This window comes from Balaenoptera musculus, chromosome 16 (assembly GCF_009873245.2).
Source record: "Balaenoptera musculus isolate JJ_BM4_2016_0621 chromosome 16, mBalMus1.pri.v3, whole genome shotgun sequence".
Taxonomy (NCBI): domain Eukaryota; kingdom Metazoa; phylum Chordata; class Mammalia; order Artiodactyla; family Balaenopteridae; genus Balaenoptera; species Balaenoptera musculus.
Window position 1 is genome coordinate 60,694,940 of NC_045800.1, and position 20,973 is coordinate 60,715,912.

At 37.9% G+C, this 20,973-nt stretch overlaps 1 protein-coding gene and 1 long non-coding RNA gene across 5 annotated transcripts in view; one reads left to right on the top strand and one right to left on the bottom strand.

The window, feature by feature from the left end:
- Positions 1-20,973, bottom strand: part of VCL (vinculin) — a 97,406-nt gene that overhangs the window by 22,302 nt on the left and 54,131 nt on the right. For 2 of the 4 annotated variants that reach the window (XM_036828857.1, XM_036828860.1), the window contains exons 5-12: positions 19,555-19,677; positions 17,980-18,140; positions 10,146-10,239; positions 9,028-9,175; positions 5,811-5,964; positions 4,799-4,974; positions 2,441-2,631; positions 1,026-1,225 (exon numbers count right to left, since the gene is read on the bottom strand). In XM_036828857.1, the coding sequence (XP_036684752.1) occupies positions 1,026-1,225; positions 2,441-2,631; positions 4,799-4,974; positions 5,811-5,964; positions 9,028-9,175; positions 10,146-10,239; positions 17,980-18,140; positions 19,555-19,677 (1,247 nt within the window). The remainder of the gene's footprint in view (positions 1-1,025; positions 1,226-2,440; positions 2,632-4,798; positions 4,975-5,810; positions 5,965-9,027; positions 9,176-10,145; positions 10,240-17,979; positions 18,141-19,554; positions 19,678-20,973) is intronic. The other 2 variants (XM_036828859.1, XM_036828861.1) reach the window with 1 other exon arrangement.
- On the top strand, positions 1,210-15,352 carry LOC118882697. The gene is made up of 3 exons (XR_005016832.1): positions 1,210-1,290; positions 7,670-8,009; positions 14,966-15,352. It is a non-coding gene; the product is annotated as an uncharacterized LOC118882697 (long non-coding RNA).

A 20,973-nucleotide genomic window follows, 5' to 3' on the forward strand; every position in this document is an offset into this window, starting at 1 on the left:
TATAGGTGATACATGGTAGAGCAAATATGAAAGAGCTCTTGATTGAGTGAAGCTTGAGAAACACAATTTTAATTGCTATCACACACTAGTAAGCTTTTCCTTAATAAGCTCTGGATTTCCTTATATTCTTTTTTTTTTTTTTAATTTATTTAATTTTTGGCTGCGTTGGGTCTTCGTTGCTGTGCACAGGCTTTCTCTAGTTGTGGCGAGCAGGGGCTACTCTTCGTTGCGGTGCATGGGCTTCTCATTGCGGTGGCTTCTCTTCTTGCAGAGCTCGGGCTCTAGGCGTGTGGGCTTCAGTAGTGGCACGCGGGCTCAGTAGTGGCGGCTCGCAGGCTCTAGAGCACAGGCTCAGTAGTTGTGGCGCACGGGCTTAGTTGCTCCACAGCATGTGGGATCTTCCTGGACCAGGGCTCGAACCTGTGTCCCCTGCATTGGCAGGCGGATTCTTAACCACTGCGCCACCAGGGAAGTCCATGGATTTCCTTATATTCTTGGTCACACCTTTTTCACTTTCCCTAGACTCAAGAAATTATATTTTTAAAAACTCTCCCTCCTAGTTTTTGAATAATAGTAAGCATAAGAAATGTAATGAGGGACTTCCCTGGTGGCTCAGTGGTTAAGAATCCGCCTGTCAATGCAGGGGACATGGGTTTGAGCCCTGGTCCAGGAAGATCCCACATGCTGCGGAGCAACTAAGCCCGTGCGCCACAACTACTGAGCCTGAGCTCTAGAGCCCGTGAGCCACAACTACTGAGCTCGCGTGCCACACCTACTGAAGCCCGTGCACCACAACTACTGAAGCCCGTACGCCTAGAGCCCAAGCTCTGCAACAAGAGAAGCTACCGCAATGAGAAGCCCACGCACTGCAATAAAGAGCAGCCCCCGCTCGCCACAACTAGAGAAAGCCTGCGCGCAAAAACGAAGACCCAACGCAGCCAAAAATTAAATAAATAAATTTATTAAAAAAAAAAAAAGAAAGAAAGAAAGAAAGAAATGTAATGATATGTGCTCCCAAGTTCTACCTTTAAAGAGTCTTGGAGCTGAGATGCAAGGGCTCTCGCCTGAGGACTCTCCCCTTCCCCTCTGGCAGCCAGGTCAGCCAGCTGGGCCGTCAGCTGGTCCACTCGGTCACACTTTGCAAGAAGATCTTGGCGATAAGGCCCCATCATGACATTTGCCAGACGATGACCTTCGGCCACAAGCCCTCGGATGGCAGCCTGACCTGCACCAAGAGGAAAACACTGAAACGCACATAGACCAGGAGAAGCCAACCACCGTGCCATTCTGGTAAAGATTTCTTTTCTTAATAATACATTTAGTGGGGTTAGTGGGTTTTTTTCCCCTATCAAGACAAAAAACTGGGGAAATATAAAAAACGTAAAAAAATATAAACCACCCATATCCCATCACTTGGAGACTGATATATTTGAACATTTCCTTCCAGTCTTTTTTAATGCATTGCATGCTCCTATACATACATACATTTCTCTTTTACAAAACCAGGATCATACTATAATTTTTATTCCTTCCTTCTTTTTATTTAACGTGAGCATTTTTCTACATCATTAAATATTATTCAAAAACCATGATCTAAAATCTATGCAACATTTTATCACATGAACCATAATTGTTAATATTATTAAATATTTACGCTATTTACATATTCTCATATGTAACTCCTTAGAAACATCTCTAATTATTTTTAGAATAAATTCCTGTAAGTCAAATCGCTGAGTCAATGGGTATGAACTTTTTTAAAGCTCTTGACATATAATTCCAAATTGCCACTCAGAAAATTTGTACCAATTTATTCCTCCACCAGTAAATTATATGTCTGCCTGATTCCCCAACACTGGGAATCACCAATTAAAAATTTTATCTTTTTCCAATGAATACAGCAAATGAAATAAATAGATCTTTCAGCTTCAACAGGCTTGCTATCATAATATGACCTAAATTCTTATAGATCCATTCCTAAAATCTCTCAAAAATCAAAATTTTAGGTTATCAATTCTACAGGTGATTGTGTGGTACAGGAGCCGTCACAACTGAAAACAACCTTGGTAGTCAAGTGTCTTTTACTTATTTTCAAAAATTATATTTAACTGTGAACTTACTAAGGACTGTAATAACAGAAATACAACAGAATGAAAGTATACATAGACTGGAAATAATTAGCTCAAAGTTTCAACTGCAACCTGAGGACTTTTCTATTTGCCTGCAGCAAAATCATTTATTTATTAATACTTCTTGATTAAATCACAGGAATTTTATTGGCTACATTTGGAGGTGGAGTCACACTGTGGAATGACTTACTCACCAGTGGCTAAAGAATCCCTTCTGTACCTAATTACAGATGATACAGGATCTCTATTAACACCTTGCTTATCTTCACTGAAATAAGTTTAATGAGGATTAAGTGCAGTGATGATCTTACCAACTCCCCGGTCATCCACTGTGGGATTATCAATCCACCGCTGTGCCTGCTCAATCTTGCCCTCAAGGTGGACAGCTGCTTTGGCAGGTCTGCTGTTGGCCACAGCCTTGTTGGTTTTGGTCTGCAAGTTCTGTAGGGCCGTGGCCACCTGTTTGGCCAATGCTCGAGCCTCTGGGGAATCTCCTTTTCCCCTGCAGAGAAAAATATAGCCATCCTGTCACAAAGACACTCTTTACATTGAGATGACTTAATTGCTAATACAAATGCTAATGAGATGACAAACTGCTAATGATTATTATTAACTTGGTTTGAAAGGAGAGGGATTTATCTATTTGACCCTTAAATAAGCAATTAATAATATAAATTCTGATTGTTTTGCCTCATTAAGACAGTTAAATATGTTGTAGTTAAATATGAGTTTGGTCAGTCTGGCTCAACCAAGCTCAACCATTTGGTAAGCTGAGCTCGATCAGTCATCACTAGGTTAGCTGACCCCTGAGCCTGCCATCTCAAGTCTGACTCATTTTATATCTCCAGTCCACTAGGTCATAGAAAAGTAAACTTCAGGATAATCATACCTGGCTCACCGATAAAAAGGCAAATATTAGTCTACCTGACAGAATGACTAATTTAGATACTATCTTAAGAGTTCCTTTATGATTCTAAACTTTCATACTTTCTCCATTATAAAGCTGGACAAAGAAGGTAATTACTATGGTTCTGATCATAGCTACTCCTGCTGCCAGGAAGTTTTAGATAGACAGATAGATGGATAGAAAGATAGATAGATAGATAGATAGATAGATAGATAGATAATAGGAATAAGTAATGATGGCATGTGACCAAACTTGGTCTGCTGTTATCACTATTATCATTAATTCTCTCTTCATCATTAAGAAACATTAATGAGTGCCTGCTATATATATGGACTTGTGTTAGGATCCTGAGAACATAGTTTCCTCCTCTGAGTATTTTTAAATCTAGTAAAAATGTAAAGACTATATTAATTAGCTAATGTTAATGAACAGAGACCAAAATTTGTAGACATATATTATTTTACAATTGTCCAATTATACATTTTCCCACCTACATAATTTTATATTTGGGGTATAAAATAGTGACCCCCCAAATGACTGAGCTTGATATAGAATCAAACTTGAGCTATTACTTAAGCTGCTCTCTATCACCACAACCTCCTGCCTAAAGTATGTCCACCCTGCTCCCACTCATTCTTATTTCAAGGTCTGAGGCAGAAGTTTGCTTTCTTAGCTAATGTTGGTCTCTTAGCCAATATAAGATTTGAAAGGACTCTAAAGTACCTCTTTGGGAAAAGGTTAGGCACTCTCCTGTGGAAGAATAGGAAGTGAAATACACAAGTTAAATGAAAAGTCAAATCTCACAAGATACTTGACTATGGTTATTCCTGGAGAAGTGACTGGAGGACTGAGGTGGGAGAGAAGCCACTCTTTACTTTTGCCATTGTACACTTTTTTAATGTTCTTTTAGCATATGATGCAGTTGTTTTTTTTTCTAAGACAGAAAAATATCTTTCAAAAGGAGAAAGTGACACTTCTTTTCTATACAATCAAAGTAGATGCTATGAAAGCCTTATCTGTCTCACCGATTAAAACAAAAAAATCCCCTTAAGAGAAGAACCTGCAGTGAGGATGTCATATTTAAGGATCTTTTATAATTGCTACATAAGAAGTAACACTGCTGGTCCAGGAAGAAAGTATCTTCTTATGCCTCCCCATCCCACCCCCTAACACACACACACACACACACACACACACACACACACACACACACACACACACACATACACACACACACAAAGCTTTTCATAGCTAGCCACAAAAGTTATTTTCCTCATATGCCTGGGAAACAGACAAGTCACAACCATGGTGTAGTACTACGTCCTAGCTTAGAAATCTAAAAAACTGGATCTCAGGGATTTCCCTGGTGGTCCAGTGGCTAAGACTCTGTGCCCCCAATGCAGGGGGTCTGGGTTCAATCCCTGGTCAAGGAACTAGATCCTTCATGCCGCAACTAAGAGTTCGCATGCTGCAGCTAAAGATCCCGCATGCCGCAATGAAGACCCGGCGCAGCCAAATAAATAAATAAATAAATAAATAAATTTAAAAAAAATAGATCTCTTAAAAATATTTTTTTAAAAAATAGTTCTTAGTATCCTAAAATTATTAATTTAAAAATATCTGCCCTCACCACGTCACACAGAATCAATAAGAATACAATGGAGGAGTATCGTATGTGCATTTAACCTATAAATTTCAACAATATATGTGCTTAGGGGGAAAAAGAGAGATTAAAGGACAATTTAATTGATTAAATACATACTGTCTTCGTAGATCTGCTAATTTAGAAGTCAGAGCAGATATTTCTCCAAGAGAACGTAGAATGTCATCTCTCTCTTTAGGATCATCACATAATTCTGCTATTTTCCGAGCTTCAGCCAAAGCCCCTCGAATCTGTTCTTCTCCTTCTGGTCCACCATTTGGATCTGCAAGCCAATTCTACACACACAGAAATAGAAAAGCAGCACACTGTGATCTACTCATGAACCAATTTTACTAAACTTAACAAGGCCATCAGAAATATTTCAAAAGTAATCATAAGGCATACCAGCAATTGTTTTTATAATGCTGATCCTTATTATTTTACATCAGTTCTTACTCAGGCAAAACCAAATCAATCTTTCAGCTATTTATTTATTTATTTATAGAGATATTAATATTTGCACGTGTGGCATGCAGGATCCTAATTCCCAGACCAGGGATAGAACCCACCCCCCTGCAGTGGAAGCTCGGAGTACTGCCAGGGAAGTCCCCCTTCATCTTTTTAAAAATGACTTTTTTCTTTCTCATTAGGATAAAATATCTTCATGAGCTTTATCTTTGAATTAATCACACCTTATTAACTCTTCAGTTTCTTAAACATTTATGTTTCTTCATGAAATGCTTGAAAATCATTTTACAGTAGAGTAATATCAGAAAGCTTTAACCCTTTTACATTGCTATGACCAAACACAGCTGTGAATTCTGAGATGAAGAACAGGTTTAACATACTGTAATCTCCATCAGGAACTAGGAGAATGGTACTCAGAATGCTTACTTTTAACTAACTGAAGTATTCAAAATTAAGATCTCTATTTCAAAATATGGATAAACATTAGTCTTAAGCCTGTGGTGGTAGGGGACGTGTTAACATTGGCAACTACTGGGTATCAGTCATCACTTAGAAACACCCATTATCCACCCATAGAAATTAGGGGGGGAGGGATACAGGATATTTATGGAACATTTCTCTTTCTCCTTTATTCCCCACCCTTCCTAAAAATCATCATCGCTACCTGAGCAGCATCGATCTTCTTCGCAATGCTCTGCTTTGAGTTGGTCATGGCTTCCAGCTTGCGGGCTGCATTTTCCACTTTTGCTGTGAGCACATCCAGACCCTGAGACACCTGCTGGGCTTTCTGCATGGCCACCGGTGAGGCTCCTTGTCCTCTACTCAAACAGATAGATGCTGCTGTTGTACTCTCTCAAATTCTTAATGGCAAAATATTACTAAAAGCACAGTATATGTTCTTTTACTAACATGTTTGTCCTTTTCTTTTTCTACTAAATCTGCGATAACACAAGGAAACACAGAGAGAGAAAAAGCAAACACCCAAACCATCTAATTTCTCCTTTGCTCTTAAAAATAATACACAGTAGCTTCAAGGAACTGCATAACCACTTTAAAGACCAGACTTGCACATTTTGATAATAATGATTTTCCTCTTGGTGGTGATTACATAATCAAACCTAATCTTCAGGGGGGAAATGTGCTTGTGATCTTATTGCTATGGAGGGTTTTGTTACCATAGTATGTATGCTTTAGAAATAAACAGCCCATTAGATTATCTTATTTATGGGCAAGTATACATTGAAAATGTTTCAGGAGGCAGCACGCATAGTGCTACTGAAAGCACACCACACTGGGACCAAGTAGATCTCTGTTCAAATACTGGCTCCTGCTACCTGAGGACCCTTGGGTACAATGTTTAACTTCCTTGGGCTTCAGTTTTCTAACTTAGAAAATGAGGGGTGGGTAGGAATAATACTGGCCTTGCTTATCAAACAGAGTGGCGTCAAGCAAAAAGAAATACTTGAAAATACTTTGGCAATAAAGCAATACACATACGTAACTACTGTTATTACAGAATTGTCATTATCATAACCTAATGGTAATCTTAAATATCTACCTTCCACTCCTATGCAACCTGTAAGTATCAAAACCAGATAGTACTGAGGGAAAAGGGCACACAGGGACAAGAAACCGTTATTTCTCATCATGTTCCTAAAGAACTAATTTCACTATTTTCCTCTCTCAGAAGTGGTATGCTACTACTACAAAAAAATGATGTGAGTTAGTAGAAACTTGTTTTCCCTTTGTAAGAGACTTCCCAGGTCATAGCAAAGTAAGATTTGCCATCTTTTTATACTCATATGTTTGAATCCACCCAGCCTGGTAAACTCAATGATAGGGGTGACAACTTTATCATTTGGTTGAATGGAATGGTTGATCATCATAACCTGAGCTTCTGATTTTAGGATAAACTACAAAACATCTTTGCTTCCCTTAATAATAGTATGGGTTTGTCATTCATCTATCTATCCTCTTTTTAAATTTATATGTTTTTCATGTATACCAATATTTGAGGTAGTGAACTCAATAATATTTATTGCCAGGTATATAAAAGGTATATACATATATATATATACCTTTTACTTGTACTTGACACCTCCCTTTTACATGGCAGAGGAGTCTAAGACTTTTGGAAATATACTTTTTATGTTTTAATTTGCTTTTTTCCTTCAGATCTAGTAATTCATTATGAGGAACTTTGTTTGTATAAGAGTCCAACTGTGAAAAAGTAAAAATATTTATGGGCTACATAATTTTTCATTCAAAATAAAAAGTTTGAGTACCATGGAGGGGAAAATATATACTCACAACCCTAGAAACTCTAGGTGACTGAATAGAAGAATACCAAAGAGGAAACTGTTACTGAGTTTCAGCCACTAAGCTGTTAGAAAGCTAGGCATATTTAAGAAAGGATAACAAGGAGACAGCTTTGTAATCTTTCATTGTGAAAGGCTATTGCAGACTCCAGTGTGAAGCAGGCCCATTGGGGCTCCTCACTGTTCCAACCTTTTCTCTTTACAGATTTATGGTCGATCCCGTACAGCAACTACCTCGTTCTCTTGCTCAGATTCATCTTTCTCTAAATACATACAACTGTGTATTTGAGAATTCCAGCTGAAAACTGTCTACCACACTGTGAAAAGGCTGCAGACAAAAGAGCCAGCAGTGAGAAATCAGAAGAGCCAAGAATCTTGTCAAACTGCATTGGCATTTCTCCAAATGGGAACAGAACTTCTTTTTTGTCCTTTCTGTAAAGTTCTTGGCATGCTCGTGGCAGAGGAGACTGCTTCACAGCAAGAGAAAAGGCCCACTGCACTCAATGAGATCACATTTATTTATGCTGTTCCTTCTTCCCTTTAAGGTAAAGGCTCTTAACCTGAAGCCCGTGGAGCTTCCAGGGCTACAGTGAATCCATGAACCTCTGGAAATTACATATAATATTGTACGGGCATGTTTATATGTGTCTTTTTAGGTAGAGATTAATGGCTTTCATCAAATTATAAAAATGACCTTGGTCCAAAAAAGGTCAGGAACCACTCCCTTAAGAACTATATTCTTAAGTCCATTATGTTAATACATTTGAGGCCAGGTGTAATGGTGTGCAACACGTCAAGGCGTGTTCCTGAAGCCTTAGTTTGTAGGGAGACCCTATACTGTATTCCAATTATCTCAAGATGTTTCATGACAATCTTGAAGCAAAATTAAATTTCATTTATACTAGTGTGTCATCATACCTCAATTTTTCACAATGTCCATACTATAAAATTCCATAAAGATGAGAATCTTTTAGAACTTCATTAACTATATGTATGAGTTCCAAACAAACCTATATTATACTGAGTTTTCTTAATAGCAAACTATACATATTTAATTTGGGGGAATGGGGGTGGATCCTAAAAGCCAAGACTTGAGGTGGGTAAGAGGTAGGTAAAAGAATTATAAAACCAAATGAATAATGATGAAATAGAAACTCAAAAGAGCCTAGAAATGACCAACGTAGAGGACAATCTATTTAACTGATTTTTAAAATGACATGTGAAATAATTCCAACGTTTTCACTCTTTATGTTTTTTTTCTATCCAGCCTTCATAAAAGATATCTATGCACCTTATTTTTCATAAGCCTATGGCTAGAAACTAAAAAAACAGATTTCTATTTCAATTTCAACTTTATGATAAGGCATCTACATATTTTAAAAGTTCAACAAAAGGAAAATTCACTCCAATCTCAAAAGAATTAGTAGAATATAATATCTACGTTATCTATTAGCCAAAGAGAACTCAGTAAAATTCATAGAAACTTGTTTTCTGAATCACTCCATCAGGAGCGAGATCCCAACTGTTACCACTACTGCTCTGGTGAGAGCAGAGGAACTTTACCTGGCTCGGAGGTCAGCCACTTGATCAGTCATCTGCCCTAGCATTTTGCAGGTTCCCAGGATCTCCCTGCGTTCTTTGCCTGCACAGAGTTCACCAACTTTTCCAGCTTCATCTAAGATCTGCCTGATGGCCTGTTCACCAGCATCACCTAAAACAAAGAGATTTTCAAGGGAGTTCCCTGGTGGCCTAGTGGTTAGGATTCCAGACTTTCACTACCGTGGCCTGGGTTCGATCCCTGGTCAGGGAACCGAGATCCCTCAAGCCAGGTGGCACAGCCAAAAAAAAAAAACGAGAGAGAGAGCTGTTCAATATCTACATTGTTGATCCATTAATTATTTAGAAAGGATGCTTTACAAGTCATTTCATTCATGAAGGAATGGATGATTTTAAATGAAAAGACAAGTGAATAGAAAGCAATACATCTGATAGCTAACAGCCAAGCACTGCCCTTACAACCATAGGGTGAGGTTTTAACCACAGAGACTGCTCAAAAAGATCCTTGGAACCATACCCATCTGGAGATAATAAGCAGTTTGTGGCAAGCATGTGAATGATGAAAGTAGACTCTAACAATTTAATAGCACTCAACGCCTCTAAACTCCATTAGGCTTTTCACATTCATTCAAATATTAATCTAAAACTGAATAAATATTAGATTAGAAAATCCATAATGCGTAGCTCAATAACCTATTTGGGTCTTATCTTTATACAAGTCAACTTTGCTTCCCAATTCTTATTAGCATCATCATTTCATCTGCTTAATTAAGTACTCTGTTGACGTAAATGGAAATCTGCCCAATGGGAACTAGAAAAGAAGAGCTTTTATTCAAAGTAATTCAGGGAAGGGGTAAACCAATAATTTGGCAAAGAATGCCCAGTTCACTTTGGTTAATTCCTCCGTGATGAGAGGTAGTCTATGCCCTTCATCCTTTTAAGGACCAGTAATACTTCAATTAGTCAAAACTATCAGAGAATGGAGTATGCCCCTAAATGTTGCAGTAGCTATCTCAGGATTATGAGATTATGAAATGATTTTTCTTTTTTTTTTCTTTTTCTTTTGTTTGCCTGGTTTTTAGCTTTTTGCTGTATCTATCAGAAAAGTAGAACCAGAGGGTTACCTGGGGAGGCACTGGGGTCACGGAGCCAACCTTTAGCCTGGTTCAGTTTGGAGTCTATGGAGGCCAACGCTCTCTTCATGGCTTCAGTGTCCTTTTGAAGAAAAATACCACAAGTATTTTCTTTGCAAAAACTAAGATACCATGATACAAAGTAAGACAGAGAAGTTACACCATTAACATACAATAGCTACAGTAGTCCTGCAACAGCCTTAAAAATATTCTCATCACAGCATAACGCTTATTTCTGTCAAAATGCAGCATCTTGCATGCAAATCTTCAGTTAATTCTGTTTCCTAGTCTCCCTATTGCTAAACTGTGAAAACTGGTAAAACTGCTCAAGCCAAAAGATGTTCAATGTCTTCAGCCAGAAAAAGCCCTCTTGTCACATGCCTCGTTATCAGCCTTTCCACTAGTCAACAATCATCTACTGCAGCCCTGCCAAAGCTCTCCCAGCTTCAGGGAAGCCTCATTAGCATGTGGCACCACAAACCACAGTTCTTCTACATCTTGTTGTGAAATATACACACACTGCTTGATGTTTCACTATGTTTAATCTGAAAAACCTGGAATTACTGGTTGGAAGAAAACTGAAAATTTTAATCTAGCAATTTAGTTTTAATTCCACAAATAAACCACTAAATGTAATACAAGAAAGAAGTGTCTTTCGGGCCTTCCCTGCCACTCCTCATCCTTAGTTCCCTTACCGTCCCTAACCTGGAAGAAGAGGCAGGATAAAATAAGTGGGTCTCAATTTATTGTTTACAATCAGGATTCATAATGACTTGCATAAAACTAGCATAAAATCTCCCAGGATGTAGCATGAGAAGTCCAAACAACAGACTAATCACTTTTAAAATATATATATATTTTAATAAAGTTTTTTAAGTAAATAGATATACAGAAAACAATATAACAAATATGCACGTACCCATCCTCACAACTGACAGACTGGCCATCTCTTAAGTCTATTTAACACCTTAAAAGACAGCCTCTCTCCCTTTTGCTTAGGGAACTGGCTCTTACAGAGTCCATCCATCAAAGCACAGAGTTAACCTCTGTAACTCTAGGCAATGCCTTAAATCCCTACCTTTTTTCAATTTCCAGTCCTGTAAACCGAGGTTCTTCAAGGTGTGGTGCCACCAGTTTTCCACATGGGGGCACTAGGAGCATCCCCACTTCCAATTCAAACAAAACCCAGCAGCAGCACCAATAAGCATTGGGAGCACTCATAATTAGGATTAAGGTCAGCAGCCTGACCCCAGCTTTTCCAAAGTACCTATTCAAATTACAGGACTCTCAGCTTTGGACTCCCTCTTTCCCCATCTAAACAGATACAGGTTTGGCTATCTAAGGCTCTAAATAACAAATTCTCAGCCATGGCAACTGAAAAGAAGTGAACTAAATTACTGAAAAAATGGAAATAAAATATTTTTATTATCAAGTTATATGAAATTATGATAGCTATCTATCAATAAAAGGCAGTCATAAGAGGATCTATTTCAAAATCCATCTGTAATTAGTACTGTAAGTAGACAAGTGGCATTTTTTAAGTGCTTTGATTCTCAAATGGTTTAAATATTTGCTCTTCCTTCATATAGTTCAAATTAATCTGTACAGCAAACCTTGTCTTCAAAAGTCAACTTTAGCTTAATTCCAAATTAGCAAGGCCCAAATCAATATCTTTTTAAAGAGAGTCTCAGGCAACACCCAACCTCAGAGAGTCGGATAGCCTTTAAGGTCTAATACAAGTTATAGGACTTTGTCTAGATACAGATTAAAAAAAAAATTCATGATCTCTCACCTAGGAAGTATTGTGCACACTCTGAAGAAGAGAAATTATAGCCATGTAAAAATACTTAATTTAAAATCTATTAATAACCATTTCTCTAATACACTTATATTTTCAGTGAAAAAAAAACAATAGATACTTACTACATTTCAAAAATCTCAATTCAAGGGGAAACAAAGATCAGAAATTTTTCAGTGTCTATTCTAGCATTAAAGGCTACTAGTTAGGAAACTAATCTTAATTGAGCACTTCCTACATGTTAGGTTCTACTTTAGGCATTTTTTCCCTCATTGCTTCATTGAACTTCAATTTTTAATGTAATTTAATTTTATAAATTAAGCGGCTCAGTCACGGAAACACAGTTTGATCTCAAACCTCATTATTTTCTATTAGATGAAATTCAAGAATTTTTTTTCTTTTACCAAAGAGAGTTGCCAAAGATTCCACTAACCTTTTACAGTAGTCAGCAAATCTTTTGCCTTGCCAATTTTGGCTTGGTTAATACTGCCCAGAAAATTAGCTCTATAAATCAAATTCATAATCCTCACTAACCTAAATAACTGCTTTTTTTCTCCACTGCCCCAAAATGATTTGAAACACAATAGAAAAACTGGTTTTGCTCTATTCAGTATCCTCAAAAGTCACTGCTTTTTTCTCCCTAATAAAGCGTGGTCACCATGCTTCAAGGAAAGAATCTGATTCTCAGGATGTGACTAATTTGGTCCTGAGTATGAGATGTGAGAATATCAAGAACTTAACATTAAGAGATGCTCATTTTCTCCTAAAAATAATCAATGGCAAATTTGCAATGAAGCTGCATTTTTACACTGGGAATTTCAATTAGTTACCAAAGTTTTTAATAGCATGAATTTTAGACAATTTTGGAGATTTAAAACAGTCACTGAGAGGGCCACATTAAATTCTTTCTGGAATAGAGCAAGTTGTAAAGAATCATTTAAACACAATACATTTTAATGTCATATTTTTAAAAGCAAAAATATCTATGGGAACAAATATTTTGGTCTCCTAAGAATCTCATAAGAATTTCTTTTGAAGGGCAGTGTTTGTTATGGAATTGACAGAATTCTGACATAAGCAACAAAAGAAGTATACTAACACCAGCTATAATATAAACAAATTCAATGAACAACTAGGACTAAGAAGCAATTTTGAGATATATTTATAAAGGGTAAAAATAATCATAACTCTGGGGTCAACTACACTATGTACCATAAAGCTTTTTGTTAAACCTTGTCATGTAGGTCTAAGTACTCAGAATACACTCTGGGTATGAAACAGAAGAGAAAAAAACTGTACCCTCAATAAGTACTGTTCTCTGTAAAATCTCAAATTTGGGAACCAGAAAAGTCTCCACCAATCTCTTCTCTGTTTTTGTTGTTGTTGTTGTTGTTCTTTTTTTTAAAGAGTGAATATAAAAAAGACCAGATCTAGTCATGTAGCTTTGGAGACAGCTGTCAGGGATCTGATACCCTCCTGCTCTGGTCCCTTTTACTGTAAAACTCTGATGAGTTCAGGTTTTAAATGAGAAAAACCATAGTGCCTTGGCACTCTGCCACACATACCAAAAGTCAGAAGGACAACCTAAAAGACTCCTTTTTATATGCTTTTCCAGGAACTGAAACACTTATGAAATTTAATATAAAGTCAGACCTAAAGAACACTGAATAGTACCAAGAACCACTGAGTTCCTCCCACAGACGATCAAGAGGAACTGCGGTAGGGAAAGTGAGCTTCTGCATTCTCAGGCTCTTGAAAATTTTAAATTTGGGACTAAGGACCCCCTCTCATTCACTGCCCAAGCTACTCTCCCTTTTCCACTAACACCTCCTGCCCCCACCCTTCCCACTCCAGCCCATTCCTGACCACATTTCTACCCTCAAGTCCGTGTTTTAAACAAAGATGTTTCTGGAAAGATAAATTGGGCAGTAGAACAAAATCTTATAAACTACATTTAACCTTGGAGAGAAAGTCACCTAGCCCTGAGCCTTCAGGCAAGCTACCCTCCCAGGCATCAGTTCCTCATCTCCAAGAATACCTTCTCAGGGCTTCTGTGCCACCTATGCACACACAATCAGTTATACCAACTAAAAGATCACTTGGATCAGAAGGGAAATGTCAATTCCTGTAACATGTCGGGCTTTTCTCCTTTGGCTGGGGGGAGAGGATAAAATATTATAAATGCCTAAATTAACTATTTATCTCAAACTCCAAAAGATAAATCCTTTGTTGTATTAGCTGCATACTAGAATACTAAAACTAATACTTCATAATAGAATACTAAAAGACTCATAAAAAGCTCATATATAACCTTATTTTTTTCAAAACTGAAATAAAAATCAACCCTTAAATCCTCAATGGTCTGCAGTAAGGGCAAGTTATTATAGGATCATATGTTCTAACCAGTATTTCCTTCCTTGGTAGACTAGAGTAATCTGTGCAAGACATCTGAGTCACTCACTACATTTACCCACCACCAACCTAGGCCCACAGTGGTAGGAGACACACCACAGGGACGAATTCTGAATAATAGTATCTAATGACTCAAGATGCAGTTACAGGAACACCTACATAGGGTTCAAAAATTCTTAGCAATGAAATGCTTTTTAAATTTTTCTCACTTCCTCTTTTTTCTCAGCATGCATCAAGATACAAGTAATATAAATACCAAAAAAAAAGAGATTAAATATAGATTGCTAAATTTACAAAGGGTAAAATTAGAACTGTGTTTAAACCCCAAATTCTTTTGTCTCATAATGTATTCCCAGGAAAAATGCTAAAATAGTTTTTAATAATCATTATGATTGTTGATTTAGGAGGGGAAATTTTTTATTTTCAAAATACAATGAAGTGTTTAAAGTCAAAATACTTGTAAACTTGTAAATCGGCCATTTGAATGTAGGTATAAAACGTAAAATAATCAGCTATTGCATTGCCTCTTTAAAATCTTATTCGGCAAGACGCACTTTTACCAAGAATTTTTTCCACTTACTTTCTTCCCCCACTTTTCTAGAGGAACCATCACTTTCCAGGAGAAAACTGCACCAGTGGGGAAGCATGAAACAAGTATGGTAAGACAAAGTTAATTCTTTACTGGTAGGGGTGAGAGGAGGTAAAAGATATCGTATGTATTAAACAGACTGGGAACCCAGGGGTCACAGACAGACACAAGGTCTGATTAATTCACTGCTTACAGTTGAGCAATGAAAGATGCATAATGCTACTAAACTGAAAAATAACCAAACCCTAGTTACCAATGTCCATTTTCAGGGTAAAATTTTTTCTAAATATTCTTGCAACTAATAAAGACAATTACTCTTAGGGGGTAAGGGAGGTAGAGTGGATAGGGATGGGGATGAGAGTGAGCTGTGTCACGCATATCCTTTTATAGCATTTTTTCAATATTTATTTATTTGTTTGTTTGTTTATTTATTTATTTGGTTGTGCCAGGTCTTAGTTGTGGCTCGCCAGCTCCTTAGTTGTGGCAGGCAGCCTCCTTAGTTGTGGCATGTGAACTCTTAGTTGCAGCATGCATATGGGATCTAGTTCCCTGACCAGGGATTGAACCCGGGCCTCCTGCATTGGGAGCACGGAGTCTTAACCACTGCGCCCCCAGGGAAGTCCCTTTAAAGCATTTTGATATTTGAATCAGGTAAATGTAAAACAAAAGCAAAATGAAGTTAAAAAATAAACATTTCTTGCTCATTCTGATGTCATTATGTACTTAAGCTTCTTTTAGCTGAACTAATTTTATTTATTTCCTTTCATTCTGATAGTTTTACAGCATCCTAACAGTCTGGTTCCTTCCAGATCAGCATAAAACTGAGATAGCTATTAGACTGTACACAGTGGGGACCAGATTTATATTTCCATTGTATATGCCCCCAAATGCCTAATCTTCCTCCTGAAAAACTCAACTGACCACGGTTTTGGTTTGGGTTTTGGTTTTGGTTTTTAAAGAAGCAGCTGTCGGCACTTGCACAAAATAAAGCTCAGTCACACTTAGTTACTAACTGATGGATGACTTTTCCCCTCCAAAAATAGAGAAACATTAAGGTTGCAAGGCCTGCTTTTCTTTTTTACTATTTCTCATCTGCTAGAAGCAAAGAGAAGAGAATAAGGAAAGAGATTAGATTAGGGGAACATGAGATCATGGAGAACTACAGCTGATTCACAGCTTAGATAGCAGAACATGCAGTGAGCCAGGTACTGAAGTTAGGAAAAACTTTAGGTACACCTGACTTTTTTCCTTTTGATTTTTAATGCTAGGATTATTGTGAACGACAGGTGCTCCATCTAGACTCTCTAGCCTACCCATTTTCATTATGGCTTAAAACCTCAATGATGCATCTCCAAAAGTCAAATTCCAGAGCCTGCAAAGGAAACTGGTAGGAGAGGCAAATACAGAGATAGCATCAGCTGGAAGTTTCCTTTCCTAAGAGCAAGGTCCACTGGTAACTTAGGGGTCACCCAGCTACCTGCGGAAATCTGCGCCTCAGATGAAGTCACTGGGAATGACCAGACCAAAACAGTTCCCAGGAGCCTGCTCAAAGAGAGGATAGCACCCACCAGATATAGAAAGCCTGACATCCCATAGTAATGTCTTTCCTTTTGCTTTCCCCAAAGAAACAGCTCCAAACATGAGCCAAACAGTCTGCCCAGCACAGCCCCGAGTCCCGTATTAAGGTCAAATTCTGACGCATATTCGAGCACAGTGTTACACACCGGCACACGGAATAAGGCACGGCACACAGCACAAGAAAACCTCACAGACATGCTTTTTCTCTTTTTAAGCAAAAAAGAAACTAGAGGGCAAGAGAAAGCTTACCTTCTAAACGTGAGAAAAAGAATAAAACAAACAAGAGAACAAAAAAAAGATGCATAAAGAAGTCATAACAGGGAAGTGAAAGTTATCAAATATGCAAAAGCAAAATTAAGTAAAATATCAAAGACGTTACATGATTTTACAATATGGATTTAAAATACAGTCTTAGAACTTGTTCAAGAACTTCATGCCTCTGAAAACAAATCCATAGTTAAGATAAGCTGACTAATTTCTCCTCCCATCTTAGTTTAACTTTCTGGTCAACAAAAGAAAGAGTTGGTGATCTTAGCCCCAGCTTTGACCTTACCTTATAGGTGTCCTGGAGGACAAACAGAGCCCTACTGGGCACCCAGTGGAAATCATACTACAAAATCCCCTCTGTAGTCTGCCACCAGCCTGCTGGGTGGCCCTGGAGATAGCATTTGGGTCCACACGGTGGAGGAAGCTGGATCCTGGAGACAATGTGTTCCCCCCACTGCCTGCATCTTGGGCTCCTACAAGGGAAGTGTAAACCCAAGTGTCTCTGTTCCCAATCACTAGACAAGGAGAAGCAGACCAGAGCAGCAGCACCTCAAACCACCGCTGCTGGGCTCTAGGAGGAATCCACAAACCCTTCTGGAATTCAAGAGGAAATTCTAGACCAAGGGCCCCCTCAAACTAACTGACAAATGTGAAAACTAATATTTCAGTTAAGCTCTTTTTAGGGAAAACAGAATGATGAAGGGACACACCTAGAAATGCCAAGAGTTTCCTTTGCAGATTTCTCTGGGTCAAAAATTGGTTAAGAAAAGTTTTCCATAAAATTCAGTCATAGGCATATTCTTTATCTTACTTAGTCACACAGCAACAACCACCCACATGAAAGGCAGGGCTCCCACCCAGGGGAGTATACACCACACTAGAATTTCTCCACCAGCCCAATCCATGAGACTCCAGCTTGAAGGAAAAGCTATACATCTCAGCTTTCAACCAACATTCACCCCGCATACCTACTTGTTTGTTCTACCTCAGAGCAAAGGAAAAGTGCAAAAGCAGGAAGTAACCCATAACCCTTTATTTTACAAAAATAAAGAAGAAATTACTTTCATAATATCTAAGTAGTCTTATGCTACACACAATTATAAGAAAAAAATGTGAGACAGTCACATCCCCAGGAAGGGAAAATTGGGGATTTTGCTTATTTCTCCCCCAATAACACTTACCTTGCTGGCCCAGGCATCTTCGTCCCAAGAAGTGAGTTGTAATACACGAATGATCTCATTAATTTCAGCGCTCATCTTTTCTACAGTAAAATTACGATTTTTCAAAGCTTCTTCAATTCCTTGGTTTTTTGAGTTTTTAGTTGTTACAAAAATCTTCATAGCTGTAAAAATAAACAAAAGATCAGAAACTAAGCTTGGAATTTAATCTTGCTGTATTACAATATTCACACAAGATGTTCCACACTGTGAACATGTTTTGGGCTTCTAAGGTCTTAAAAAGAATATGAAAACAAACACTGCAGGTCTGCCATTAAAGTTCCAGTATCAGCAACCTTCACTGTTAAGAAAGCTCAAGGTACAAAACATTGCCACATCATGATCAGAAAACTAATTTAACATACATATACTGAAGATTCACAGTCACAGAATATCCACTATCCTTCTAAATCAACTATCATCCCAGCCCTAACACTGGCCCCATCAAACACAAACCTAATGGGACGAGATAAAAACAGTCAGTAAAACTGTAACCAAAGTATGCTGCTTGACCCAATCCTAGTGGAAGATCCCAAAGTGTTGAGTTTATCTTCCATGATTTCTCTTAACATATAGCAGGGACTATCTAACCCCTAAAAGTGAAGAAGAAGAAAATAATAACGAAACATTAGAGAAGAGAATATCTTCTTATAAACTAACTAAAATTATAAAAACAAAGATTAATCAACACTTTATTGAGTTACCCAGATTAGAAAGAAAGATTCTTCCCAACAACCTTTCTGCCATATGGACCAGTTGGTCTCAAAAACATATTTTTGAGAAGATTATAAGGCGCTATTTACAAATTTTTGTTTTCTAGTTCATGTAAGGGCTTTCTGAACTCGTACACTCACATCTCCTATTTTAGCTACTACTTGAAATTACAAAGCAGGAAGGCAGTAGCTGGCGGATTACAGTGACATGCATTATAAAATTCTGAAAATAAAGCTGCCTTCCGAGACTTAAACCAACTAACCCACAACTTGACTAAGATAATTTACATAAACCATGAGATGTCTGGTACATACTAGACACTCAATAAGTGCAACTCCCTTTTGCTAGTTGAGAGATCAGCCACCATGTTTGCATTTCTGGGCTCTGCCCAATGGGAGCGTGGTCCTAGCTGGTGTACACCACCTGCTCTTCAACGTAGAGAAGAGTTAAATATCTTCTAGGAAAGGGCTGTGGGTTCACTTCCTTACTATACAGTGCTCTATAATATCCATTCCAGCTCCTAAATGTTTTTTCTGAGTACAAATAAAGGTGTCAAAATCCATACATCCAAAACTAGAGTTTCTAGAGGAGAAAAGGGCCTGTTAGAACTTCAAGAGAACAGTACGAGGCAACAGGAGAGCAGTTTCAAACAAAGAGCCAGAGAAGGAGAGCATTAGAGAAGATAAATACTGGTTCTTAGCTAATCAGCTGCATTTTTACTCAGGCTGAAAGACATGCAACTAAACAGCAAAAGAAAATAAACATCAGAGTTTAGAACATGTTAACATGTTTTTTCCTGTAAAATAAAGTACAGACAGAAAATACCTGAAATGAGAACTGGCAGCAACTCCTTCACGGTGTTCATTGAGTTCACCAACATCACTCGGTGCTCCTGATGAGTCAGTTCCTGCTGCCTCTCATCAATCATCTTGGCCATCTTAGTCATTCCTGGGGCACAGGGAATAAATTGTGCAGAGTGAGCAGTGGAACAATCCAGAGTCTGGCTTTCTGAGCCTAAATCCATTATGAATTACTGTGAAAGTCCAAACATAAAAGCCATTAAACAACAGATACTATCACCGAACTCTAACATTTATGACATAGAATTTTTCAGGACAGTTCTAAATTAATGCAACTTTCTTCTTCTCATTAAAAGCAATTTATTAAATATAAATCCTAAATGTGACATAATTTTCACACATTTGACATAAATACATTCACAAATATTTTTTAAATGTTGAAATTAGTAAATATATATTTGAAAAAAAATTCACAAGTGGGGGGAAAAAATACTTTGCCTGGCTACCATACCAGCTTTCATGCCATGTACCCAGCCACTGAGCCTATGTGTATAAGAATCTCATGTGAGCCTAGTACAGGCACACCTCAAAGATACTGCGGATTCAGTTCCAGACCACTGCAATAAAGTGAATATCATAATAAAACGAGTCACAGGCATGTTTTGGTTTCCCAGTGCATATAAAAGTTATATCTACACTATACTGTAGTCTATTAAGTGTGCAATAGCACTATGTCTAAAAAAACAATGTACATACCTTAATTTAAAAATACTTTATTGCTAAAAAATGCCAACTATCATCTAAGCCTTCAATGAATCATAATCTTTTCAGTAGTAACATCAAAGATCAGTGATCACAGATCACCATAACAATATAATAATAATGAAAAAAATTTGAAATATTGTGAGAATTACCAAAATGTGACACAGAGACATGAAGTGAACAAATGCTGTTGGAAAAATGGCACCAATAGACTCGCTTGAGACAGGGTTGCCACAAACCTTCAATTTGTAAGAACGCAGTATGTGTGAAGCCCAAGAAAGTGAAGCAAGGTGTGCCTGGGCTAAGAATCTAGCGGCTGAAAAAAATCTTAAGAATTACAATAATGTGTTTTGTTTTCACCTTTAAATTTTTCTGTACTTTCCAATTTATCCAAAATAAGGATGTATCACTTTTATAATTAGAAACAAATAAAAATAATTATGGGGGCTTCCCTGGTGGCGCAGTGGTTAAGAATCTGCCTGCCAATGCAGGGGACATGGGCTCGATCCCTGGTCTGGGAAGATCCCACATGCCATGGAGCAACTAAACCCGTGTGCCACAACTACTGAGCCTGCGCTCTGGAGCTCATGTGCCACAACTACTGAAGCCCGCGCGCCTAGAGCCCGTGCTCCGCAACAAGAGAAACCACTGCAGTGAGAAGCCCGCCCACCGCAACGAAGAG